General features: G+C 31.5%; 1 protein-coding gene across 2 annotated transcripts in view; it reads left to right on the forward strand.

Annotated features, from left to right (window-relative positions):
- Window positions 1–13,148, forward strand: part of LOC118185554 (RRP15-like protein) — a 48,078-nt gene that overhangs the window by 10,433 nt on the left and 24,497 nt on the right. For both annotated transcript variants that reach the window (XM_035355425.2, XM_035355424.2), the window contains exon 2: window positions 10,099–10,486. In XM_035355425.2, coding sequence (XP_035211316.1) covers window positions 10,154–10,486 — 333 coding nt within the window. In that variant the 5' untranslated portion in view covers window positions 10,099–10,153. The remainder of the gene's footprint in view (window positions 1–10,098; window positions 10,487–13,148) is intronic.

Raw genomic sequence — 13,148 nt, forward strand, 5'->3', positions numbered from 1 at the left:
GGTTTGTAATTTATGTTTATATTTACCAATTGAATAAATAGCACTAGGTTTGATTTATATATGTGTGTGTGTATTGAAATTCAGTAATAAAATTTTAAAGATTTGAAATGATTAAATGTCTATTTAGACAGTTTGTATTCTTTAAACTGCAAATGCGAACTGAAAAACCTTTTGCATTTTTTTTTTTTGATAAATCCTTTTACTTGAAGTCCTGAAACATATACAAGTGTGGACTAAATTATTTATTATTTTACTGATTATTTAAAATTATATACTTTATAGAAACAAGGATGGGTTTTGCAAAATACTGAAAAGAAAAATTATTTGAAATGAAAATGTGACTGGGATCATATTTGTTTTAAAGATTTTAGATAAAAGTGTATTTTATGAGAGCAATCCCCAAAAAAAGGTCTATTTTTTAGGGACGTAGAGAAAATTTTAATACGGTTGTTGGCAACACTGTTGTGAGTGGTGCCTTTTCCGCTACCACATAAGCACGCAGGCGCTTCGCTCGGATGCTCAGTCTTGGCTTGGCAGCCATTCGAAATGGAGCTCCCGATAAATGTTACCACCAGGTGCGAAGTGCGGGTAGTTATTCGATTTTGAACGCAAAAGGCGTTAAACCGGTTGAAATTTAGCGCCTATTGACTGAAGTGTATGGACAGTCGTGCATGGATGTCAAAAACGTTTGCAAGTGGTGTAGAGAGTTTCCAGCCAGTCGTACTGAAATTCATGACGAAGAAAGGAGCTGGAGGCCGTCAATTGCCGACGAGACAATCGCGAAAGTTGAGTTCGTATTCGTTGAGCTTCGCGATTGTTGAGTTCGTAAAATGTGTAAAGATCGGAGGATCATCTGGATGCTCCTGAAGCTCCTCAACACTTCCTGAAGGGCATGGCGGCAAGCTGGTATGACATGGGCATTGTAAAACTGCCACAGCGTCTACAAAAATTCATTGACCGAAATGGCGATTATGTTGAAAAATAAAGCATTCTTCAATCTTTAAAGTGATGTAGCAATTATAGAAAATAAATGGTTCTTTGTATATCTAAAAATATAGGAGATCTTTTTTTGGGGATTGCCCTTGTAATTTTTTTCTCAGAAACTAATTCATTAATTGCAAAATCATTCCTTGAAGTTATTAAGAACACTCTAATAAATACAATATAAAAACTGGGGGGAAATTAAGGGACTAAGTCATTAAGAACACCCTAATAAATACAATATAAAAACTGGGAGACATTGAAAATTGTAGGAGAAGATAGACATTTTAATTGTATAATTTTTCTTCAAAAATTTAAATAAAAAAAATTACTAGCAAAAACTTTTTTTCAGCTTAAAATTATTTTGCCTCACAAAACCATTTGATAATATTCATAAAAAGTAGATGAAAATGCTTAAATTTTTTTTAAAAAAATCATTCAAAAGATACCGAGTCCCTTGTCACGTTGAAGCCGATATTCACTTGTCTTAACTTTAGTTTTAATTTGAACGATATTTCTGGAATACCTAGCATCAGATAACCTTGTCTGTATTTTCTATAATTTCCATATCTTGTACAGTTCTATCTAATTTTTAGGGGGATGCTATCACATCCCCAGACATCTATCAGCGCGATTGTTTCGCTGACAGTCCAGCGAGCAGTAACTAAAATTAAGTGAACCACGCAATCGCGCAGTATAGTGCGGGAAATCTCCGCATTTGCCCTGCTCCCAAGAGGTAAGGAACATTCAACTAAATTCTACCTCCAATTCGGCGAGGCAGTTAATGCTTGTTCCCATGTGAATGGGGCACGTTGGAAGAACCGGGTTTTCGCTACCGGTCGAATCCCTTTCTTGTGAACGGGGCTTGAGTGATGAATGTGGTAGAAATATGACTCTATTTCTTGTTATGAAGACATACAATTGCAATTTAAAAGATTATTCAAAAGAATGGATGTTTCTGCTTACACAGCATTGCTACTGTTTATTCAGCTTTTTGAAGTTTTAGTGCACTTGTTTAAAAATGATAGTACTCGTCGGAATTTAAAGACTGACAATACTTTATTAGATTTTCAGTATGGAGCCTCCTCTCCTAAACTTGCAATAACTGGCTTTGGATGCTGTCTTGAGGGCCTCTATTTGGTTTACAATTTATATGATTCTGATAAATGTGGAAATACAGCATCAAAAGCTCCATCAGTAATACAGAAATTGGTCAGAAGTATTCTGCATAAAAACCAGAAGTGGAAGAGAAGTCAGCCTATGTAAAGACTAAACTTATAGATTTTATGAAACTTAGTTCTTTTATGTTTTTCCTTTTAAATTTTTCTTTAACATTTGTAGTAGGTTAAGTTGTTTCCAAATAACTTAAGGTGGGAAGATATTGGATTTCAAAAGAATGTAGTTTGTGTTTTGTACTTACTTTCCTTTAATTTTTTACTTAATGTCGTTTGGCCACTAATAAACATAGTTTAGTTTCTGGAAAGTGGCAATAAAACAATTTATAGAATTAGCAAAATATATGTTTATGTAGTTGGGTTAGGCTTATTAAAGAAGAATGGCATGTTATTTACATGAGTGATGTTTTACTTAATAAATTAATACTTTAGAAGATTTTTAGTAGTCTCTTAGAGTCCGTGATACGCTGGTAGTGTAATATTTTGATGCATAAGCCAACAGCTGGTAGTATAAGGTTTTCTCCAATAGTGTGAGACTGCCCAGTCTAAGCAATTCTTAGGCTTACCAAGTAACTAGCTTCCAAAGCTTTTTCACTTGAATAAACAAAACCTTTCATTACTTGTCTGCTATTTTTTGAACTCTGATAATTTCCTCTTAAAATATTCTTCAAATTTATCCTTTAAATTGGCATTGCTTGGATTCAAGATGTCTTTTAAAAAACTATGGTTTCATACTTTGATTGAATAATAGTTCACTGCAAACAATACATTGAGGTTAAGGATCCATTTCATCTCCATTCCAAGTAAATCCTAATAATGAATAACTTTCATTATATTTTCTAGAAACAATTTTTCTTTTCTTTTCAGTAGTCTTAGTACTAGTAGATTATCCTGGATCCATCACCTGTGAATCTTCACTTTTCCGCTTAGTCAATTCCAGCTATTTTTCCATTTTGAAAATCTAGGTTTGTTCTATTATTTTTTCACAAATATTTAAATGCTTAATATATTACTAGCAGGGTTCGTACAGTCCTTAAAAGTCCTTAAATTTTTTGAAATCGATTTTTTGTCCTTAAAAGTCCTTAATTTTGGCCAAAATCAGTAGAAGGTCCTTAATTTTAATCATCTGAAATTTCTCTGTGTTTTTACCACTGCCATTTTGAGTGTGAATTAGCATTTTGGAGGAATATTTTTGGCAATTCACTGACGTGTATGGTTATTATTTGAATGGGTTCATGGCTTATAATTTGTTTCTATTTCTAATATAAATGATGGGATACTCGAGTTTCTAAGCAAGAACTGAAACATAACCATTTCGAAATTCATTTTTTCTAATAAAGAGCTCTTAAATAACTTTTCTCTTTTGGGGTTGTGAATTCTTTTATTAAATGGTTCTAAATTTGACAACTTGTCAACATTTTGGCGATTTTAAGATCAGTTTCTATAGAAAATTTTTAATTCCGAGATCTGAAAATTTTTCGATGAATTTTTTAAAACATCATAATATTGATAAATTTCATTAAAATAATGTTAATATATTAGAATTATATTTAAAAAATAAAATTAAAATAAAACATTTTTATTTTTCCCTGTCATATTATAAAGTTTCATTTTGGAAACTTATACAATATTTTAAATCTGAAAAATAAACAAGCTATAAAGCATAATTTACGAAATAGCTCTTTGTAAAAGTAAAATTAGCTATGTAATTAATTAAAATGTCTTCTTTTTAATTTTTTCATAGTAAGCGTTGTTTCCCATGTAATTGTCTCAGATTATTCAAAATTCTCAGAACATGCATCAGTTTTCTCTATAAAATTAATTTTACACTTTTTCCTTCCTTTTTTTTTCAAAACATTTCTGGCTTTTTTCTGTTACAGAATTGGTTGGGATAATTTGTCTTTTGACAAATTAGTATTTTTGACATTGCAGTATGGAAAGTTTAGAAGGATTTGAAGGCAAGATTTATAGACCCACGATTCTAGAAGATTCGACAAATATGTGACAAAATGAAAAATGTCTCCATGGTATCAACACGTAATGGATGCATTTTACAGAAAGTTTGCGATGAATTTCTTACTTTTTGGAGAACGTCTGCATGAACAATGGAAACATAATATTTGAATGTTTTACTCCTGATACTAGAATCTTTTTTCTTAACATGTTTATCTTCCCTTTATTTTCTCCACTTTTCACTAGACAAAAGCATGGAAAATATCAAAAATGCTTCTAATCTTATCACTTGGCCAGGCATTATAGAAAGAGAATTTTTTATTAATAAAGAAATGGAAAACTTACAATTTAAAAGATTCATCTAATGTGTCTAAATGCATCGTACACAGAGCTGGTGCTATGCATTTTCCCACCTGATGCAATCTCTGTGTATCCTAAATTCTGCTTCCAATGCCTGCTCTCATTTCTAAAAGCTTTGCCATTTCTAGATTTTGTTGTTCTGTGTGTCACTAAATTCTAAAAATTCTGCCACACCAGCTCTGTAACTAGCCTTTACCATGTATATTTCATATTTCTTCTGAATGTTCATATTACTAAATAAAATTAGCCGCTTTTTCTGTACATTTGCATTTAGAGTTTTTTAGAAAACAGAAATCCTTAATTAAATCCAAAAATTTTAAAAGGAAACACGTTGAAGAAAGAAACCGAATACATAAAGAAAATTATTCTTCAAAGATATGTGCAGTTATTATTATTTAAATTACCCAATTGTTTATCATTTCAGCCTTTACTATAACTTCCCATTTCTGTTTCCTCATATGATAGAGTTACTGAGCCAGAATAAATTAAAATTAAATTGTATTATCTTTGACCACTAGTCCACATTTTTAGTTTGAATTTGACTGTTCTTGTTTAATTACATCACCGTTAGCTGTAATTGATTTTGTTAGCATCAGAACATGCCTTTATGTTCTAAGTTCTTTGTCTGATATTGTAGTTACTTTCAGATACAGTGATAATTTGCTTCACGTCTATCGGGGGGGGTACTATTTAACTTTTCCTAGATCATGTAAACCCTCATAGGTACATTGTGGAGAGGTTGACAAGTTAGGACATAAATCACACAGAAACTAGCGAGAACATTGGTTTGCATATTGAGACAAATTTCTAATTATTGTCAGAAAAGATTGATAATTAAAGAGAAGGAATAAACTACAATAAGCGATATAAACTAGCCAAAATATTTGGGAAGGCTTGTAGAGACATTAGGTATTTTTGAAAGCAGGAAAGATAAAAAATTAACAACGCCTTCGCGGGGAATCGAACCGCGGACCTCTGGAATACCGCTACCAGTGTGCAAACCACTACACCACGAAGGGTCGCCAAGAAGGTAGGAGAAATAAATACCTTATATATTCCTCCTTTTAAAGGGCGACTGGGATTTAGGGAATCGAATTGCCAAATCCTTTGTGTGGAGAACCATCATCCAATACCGATCAAGTAACCATCAACACGATCAAGTAAAACTTATTCTTTGCATCTACTGAGACTTTATATAAAACAACTTATCACCTGTGGTGCTTTAATGGCTTATTGGAACCTTAAAGTATATTAACTGGGTTATAACACCTGAAACTCTACACACGTTGATGCTATGACATTAACTGCATTAAGCAGAGGACTAACTTTCAACACTTGCCAACTGTGCCTACATCAGGCCTTTCAGGTTTGTTCCAATCAGCAGGTCTCTCTATAGGCAAGCAGCAGAGGGACAACATTCAGTCTTTTGTTATGAATCATGCTGATTATGATCTCACTTCTCATTTTAATCTATGCCGTTTGACATAAAATTTCCCTACTGTTTGCTAAACCTCTAAACTGACCAAGTATGTGACAAAAAGAGAGCAGAAAAAAAAAAAAAAAAAAAAGCATAAAGCTAACTATTAGTAAAATGTAAATGTCACTTATTTTCTTTTAAATATGTCCAACTATTATAAGTGTAGACTGCTATTACTAGACTCTAGACTGACCAAGTATGTGACAAAATGAGATAAAAAAATCAACATAAAGCTAACTATTAGTAAAACGTAAATGTCACTTATTATCTTTCAAATATGTGCAGCTATTATATAAATATTTAATGCTACTTGATAAACTGCATAAATTATTATTATTATTCTCAAACTTATTAATAATTATGTTAGTTAATTCGTGTTTTCTAATAATGCATACTACTTAGGGATCTATTTTATTTTTAGGATGGTATTACAAAAGTGAAATTCAGGAATAGAATAATATTTTTAATTGAATTTATTCAGTTCCCATTTGCTCATAGGTCCTTAATTTTTTCATTAATGGTCCTTAAAAGTCCTTAAAAGTACTTAATTCCCGTGTGCAGAAATCTGTACGAACCCTGTACTAGTTCTTCAAAAACAAACGACTATATTCTCAAATCATGTAGAAAAGTAAGGAATACAAAGCAACAAGAAGACAAAATACCTGCTGTTAGAGACAGCAAACCGACGTGAAAAATTATTCTCCTTGAAAATTGAGCAATATGAGCCCAGAAATGATGACATAAAGTGCTGACATGCTAATAAATCGATAAACTCTAAGAGAATTCTTTTAAAAACATCATTTATTGCAAATTTTGTTATGTCTACGGCTAAGAGAATATTTGTGAAATGTACAATATAGAAGAACCATGAAAACTGCCATGCAGACAGATCGTTCTCCTCTTGCTAAAAACTATAATTGGCTATCGACTTTGAACAAAGCTCAGATCGTAAAAATTTATGGGTGTTAGAGAAAATCAGAATGTTGAGATTTTAATTTTTGAATTTAATGGTTAAAAATACTTTGCTTCTTTGTGTACCAACTTTTGATATTTATTGTGTCATTGTGAGCTATCAGTTAATACTCAACAAATGAGTACAGTCAAAAGTCGTTAATTCGGACACCCATAACCCAGAATGATCTATAATCCGGACCTCAAAGCTAAAAGCTTTCTGCGCATGCGCTGCGTTGACACATGCACATAGGCGTTTGCGCGTGCGCACAAGACCTTTACGACTGTGCATGTGCTTGTGCGCAAGTGCAGAATACATTTTCGCGTGCGCGTTTTATGTATAACGGAGGATATAAGCTAAAATTATCTAATTATCTATTTTGGTTAATGTTGATGATTGCGTTGTTCCTTAATCTTCGAATTGGATCCGGGTTATTATTTTTTGCAGACTGTAAGAGCAATTTTATAAAAGTAAACTTGAACTTTCGATTATGTCAAATAGAATTTCCGATGCTGGAGCTCCCAAAGGATCTACAAAACGAAAGTATGTTTCGATGTCCATCAAACAAAAAGTGGAATTGCTGAAAAAAAATGGATAAAGACTTGAAGAAGGTGACAGAGAGGTTAGTGAAAACGAAAAAATTTTGATTGACAAGTTAGTCGGTATTCTCGGCACAGCAATTACGGGACTTGAACAGTAACTGAACAAAAAATTATGTCTGTTTATAGAATTAAAGAGAAAGTATTATCACATAAAATAAAGCAACTTAAACAACTTACATTGAAAGAAATGTTTGATAAAGTAAACAAATAAATATTAAGCTTTTTTTTTTTTTTTTTTTTTTTTGTAAATTTTGATACCCTTTAGATCATAATTGTTCTTCAAATTCAAATTACCGTAATTCAAATTACAAATTCAAATTACCGTAATTTCATAAATTACGGTTTCATATTTTTAACTTTAGAATTTCTGCATGCCATCTTACGAGATTTAAACTGATGATCTATAATCCAGAAAAATCGATAATCTGGAATCGCCGAAGTCCCGACGAGTCCGGATTAACAACTTTTGACTGTATAAGGCTTTTTTTATTTCCTTGATCGGCGGGGGGAAGATAAATGAACTGCTGAACAGTATTTATTTTGTGAATCTGATAGAGCAATTGCAAGTGAAATTTTCAAAATAATTGACAATTTTATGTCTGAGAATGGTATTTCTTGGAGTAAGTGCATTGCCGTATGCAGTGGCAGAGCTCAGGCTTTAACAGAAAAACACTCCGGGATTATTTCTCAAAGCCGCACCTGAAACTATATTTACTCACTGCTCCATACATCGTGAAGCTTTAGTAGCCCAAACAATCCCTGAAAGCCTGAAAATTGTTTTAAATCAAGTTGTGAAAATTGTTAATTTTATAAAAAGCCAAGCTCTAAATTCAAGAACATTTACGATTTTATGCCAAGAGATGGGCAGTGAACATGAAACACTTTTGTTACATTCCGAAGTAAGGTGGTTATCCAGAGGCAAAGTTTTAAATCGTCTTTTTGAACTTCAATCAGAAATTCAAATTTTCCTCTGTGATTCAAAATTTGAATTGCAAAAATGTTTATTTAGTGAGGTACGGTTTGCATGCATTTATTTGATATTTTTGGAAAGTTAAATGCACTAAATTTAGGATTAGAAGGACAAAGTGTTAATTTGTTTACTATTAGAAATAAAATAAATGCAATTATGAAAAAAAGTGTAGTTAATAATCAGAGAATTAGATAGTAATATTTTGAGCATTTTACCACTTTTAGAAAGTTTTCTAACCAAAAATAATTTGAAAATAAAAAAAAGAATTAGCATCCAACATTAAAACTCCTTGTTTTTCATTGGGCCCACCAGCGGCCGAGCGGTAAAGTCGCTGAACACTGGTAGTTCGGTCCGAGGTTCGAATCCCACGAACGGGCTGGCTGCATGGGCATTTTCGTGGTTTTCCCCATGTGTAACATGTATACGAGCCAGTTTCCCTTAGAAAGTCCTCACGAAAGCATGTTTCCCTTAGGCAGATAGCCCTCGAGGCTTTGCCATAATCACACACACAAACATTGTTTTTCATTGATAAATAATTTCAATGTGTATTTTCCCGAGGATAATGAAAAAGAAAATTGGATTAGAAATCCATTTCATTCAAATGTATCTGCGATTTTATCTCATGAAAGAAAAGAACAATTGATAGAAATTTGCTGTTATTGAACTCTAACTGAATATTTCAAAAATAGCACACTTGTTAACTTTCAGCAGAACCGTAAAAAAGAATTTAAAGGCATTTCAAATAAAGCCATTAAATTTTTATTGTCTTTTTGCACTACCTATATATGTGAACAAGGATTATCTTCCATGTCACATTTAAAAAATAAATACAGAACGAAATTAAATCTGGATTCTAATTTGTGCTTAAAACTAAGTGAAATAAGAGCAGACATAAAGAAATTGATCTCGCTTAAACTGGCCCAAATTTCACACTAAATTTTAGAAGTAAAGTATTATAACTTAAATTTTGATAATTAAAATGCTAACCAAGTTTTAATCTAATGTCTTTTTTCATGTGTGCATATTTAATACAAATAGTCAATAAGTTGTGCAGATGGCAAAGTATTTTTTTAAATATTTCTATTCAAAAATTGAAAAATAATCATTGTAAAATGTAATGGTGGAACTAAAGTTTTTCAATTTTTGTTTAGATGGTATATATTAATCAAAAGGTTGAGAACTGCTAACAATTATCACTAATAAAGAAGCCAAATCATGAGCTTGGCACGAAAGAAACATGCCTCCGTCCCTCCAAAAAAAAAAGTTCCTAGTGGAAAGGCTTTAAATGGAAAAGTACTCAACCCATTTTTCTATAAAAATACACAAAAAAAAAAAAAAAAAAAAAATTTAGAGCATTTTTCATTTGAAATCAATACACAGAAATTGAAATTTATTAATTACTAGAATTCAAATCTGTAATATATATAGGTATGTATGTATTTCTAAAATTTGTCGGCTATTTTATTGATATGTTTTTTTAAATCCTTGTTACTTTCTTGTACCATTTTGTTTAGCATAATGTATTGATTTTTTTTCCTCTCTTTTCTGTTTTATTGCTATATTTTATAAAAATATTTTCTTGTATGATTTTGCTTAGCATAATGTATTATTTTTTTTCCTCTTTTCAGAAAAAATATTTATAGTGACAAGATATTATAATATTTCAAGGAAAAAATTACCATTATGTCTTCAGTGTCTGTAGAAGAAGATGAAAGTGAAATGGACTTCAGCACAGATTCTGCTAATAGTATTGCAGAAAGTGATAGTGCAGATGATGAGGATGATGAAATATCTGGGAATGCAGCTTGGGCAGATGCCCTCTCAAAAGTCCTGAACTGTAAGATATCTAAAGAAAAAAATTTTATATTAAGTAAAGCTAAAAAAGACTCTGAAATCAAACCTAAAGACGCAACACAAGTGGAAATTGTTGATGAAAGTGGCAAATTAATCAAAGAAGATAAAAACCCAGATGAATATAGTCAGAAGAGAAAAGCAATGCTGGATAAGCAAAAACAGGTAAGTTTTCTTTTATGTTTTTTGGGTACTATTCGGTTTCAAGGGTCATAAAAAATCGCCAAACTATTGTTGATGGCAAAGCTGTCAAAAATAATTGCGGCAAGAAAGGAAGTATAATAGTAAATAACTATCTAACATTGATGTTTTAATTTAGATGAAAGGTTAATTTCATATAATACATTTTTATTATTATAATTTATATGAAAAAGGCTAAACATGACTGAATGGAAGCATAAGAGTAAATAACTATTTCAGATCATTATTATAATTTATATAAAAATTGCTAAACATAACTGAATGGATGACTGCATCGCTATTTCGCTACCAACTTATCGCTAAAGTATAATTTCATCTCGTTGGTTGTTCAAACATAATTTTCTATAATGAATGATGCCTTTTCTTTGAAAATATTCTCTGTAAAGTGCTGAAACGCTCACTTATTTGTTTGCCCCTTTTTACAAGGGTTAAAAACAATTGGATTTTTGTCAATTTTCTTTTATTTTTTAAGTGAAAATAGGTCCATGTGTACATAGATAAAGTCAAGGATGTGCGCAGTGCCATTTTTGTGCAATTCTAGGATTTTTTTTTAAAAGTGAAAATAGGTCGATGTGCATATGGATACCGAGTATGTGCAATTCTTAAAAATGCATCAAACAGTGGATGATTCTGCACTTTACCCAAAATTCTATTGCCGACTTTTCGTCATGGGCAATTCCCAAATTGTTAAATCCATAGGATATCAAAAAAGGATTTAAAATCAAAAGAAGATTTAAAAATTAAACTTGTATTTCAATGGCGTCTTAAGAAATATAGAACTACAGTGGCTCCCAAAAGTGTTCATACACTTATGATTTTCATTGAAATAGGGCTGTATCCATTAATTAAAAGTAAACTTTCTGAATGAGATTTTAATAATAAGATCTATAATCTGTTCGTAACAAAATTACATGAAATATTTTTTAAATATAGCAAAACTTTATTTTTAAGAAATTAATAATCAAAAAATGACAAACATTTTATCTCACAAAAGTCTTTGTACACTGAAATATTTTTGGATAAAATCAAAATTAGAATTATTGTTTGCCACTTTTTTTTAATTTTTGCATTGTGGTGGCATTTAAAAAATCGTTTGCTTTAATTTTTTATTGTTTACTTCATAATATTTTATTTATTATTGAAAAATGGGCCGCAGTCGGAAAGAAATTACGAACAGTATTCGAAAATTGCGTGTGTTTGTGTGTATTTAATTATGGCAACGCACACTAGGGCTATCTGCCTAAGGGAAGGGATACCTTCGTGGAGGACTTTCTAAGGGAAACTGGCTCGTATACACGTTACACATGGGGAAAACCACGAAAACACCCATGCAGCCAGCCCGTTCGCGGGATTCGAACCTCGCACCGAACTACCAGTGTCCAGTGACTTTACCGCTTGGTCGCTGGTGGGCCCATTCGAAAATTGATAATTTTTCACCGTAGTAGTCGTAAATCAATTCGAAATATCGCTAAATTAGTTAATTTAAACCATTCTATAGTGCAGTGTGTGATAAAACGCTTTGAAGAAGAAAATCGAATTGAAAACAAGGTAAGAAAAGGTCGACCAAGAAAGTTAACTAAAGGTGATGAGAGATTTATTATTAGAAAATTTGTAAAAAATCCATGTTTGAGTGCTGAAAAGTTTTTGCAGAATTTAATGCAAAGTTTTCTACTTCAGTTTCACCTGAACCTGTTTGACGTGTTCTTAGAGAAGCTGGATTACATGGGCATTCTACCCATAAAAATGTTTTTGTTAGTGAGAAAAACAGAAAGCATAGGCTTTCATTCGCAAAATCAATGATAAATACACTCGAAACGTACTTGAATAATGTCCTATTTGCTGACGAAAGCAAATTTAACATTTATGTTTCCAATGGTCGAATAACAGCATGGAGAAGAAAAAATTAGGAACTTCATTCTAAGAACTAAGTTGGAACAGTTAAGCATGGCAGTGGAGGTGTTCTTATGTGAGGGTGCATGGCAGTATCAGGACTAGGTAATTTGGCATTTATTGATGGCATAATAAAGCATTCTCTATTTAAATACTTTAAGAGACAATTTAAAATTATCAGCCCAAAATTTGGGTATTGGAAACAACTTTTTAATCATGATAACGATCCTAAGCATATGGCTCTCAACATTCGCTTGTGGTGTTGTGAAACTCTATAATTGTACACAAGTTTTGAAAACACACCTCAGCCACCAGATTTAAACCCCATAGAACACATTTGGAAAGAACTGAGGGTTAAAGTACGAAAACACAACATCAAAACGAAAAGCGAACTCAAAACAGTCTTGATGGAAGAATGGATGAGCATTAATACAGAAATTAAAAAAAAAAAAAAAAAAAACTAGTAAACTGTATTTCCAGACATTTAAAAGCTGTTGTGAATGCTAAAAGATATCCTACTAAATATTAATTTAACAAAAAATGAAAATATTTACTAATATGTCAAGATTTTTTTTTTTTTTTTTTTTTTTTTGAAGTGTACGAAGACTTTTGTGAGATAAAATGTTTGTCATTTTTTGATTATTAATTTCTTAAAAATAAAGTTTCGCTATATTTAAAAAATATTTCATGTAATTTTGTTACGAATAGATTATAGATCTCATTATTAAAATATCTT

This window comes from Stegodyphus dumicola, chromosome 8 (assembly GCF_044657685.1).
Source record: "Stegodyphus dumicola isolate Sdum_Otavi_A_Nest chromosome 8, ASM4465768v1".
NCBI lineage: Eukaryota > Metazoa > Arthropoda > Arachnida > Araneae > Eresidae > Stegodyphus > Stegodyphus dumicola.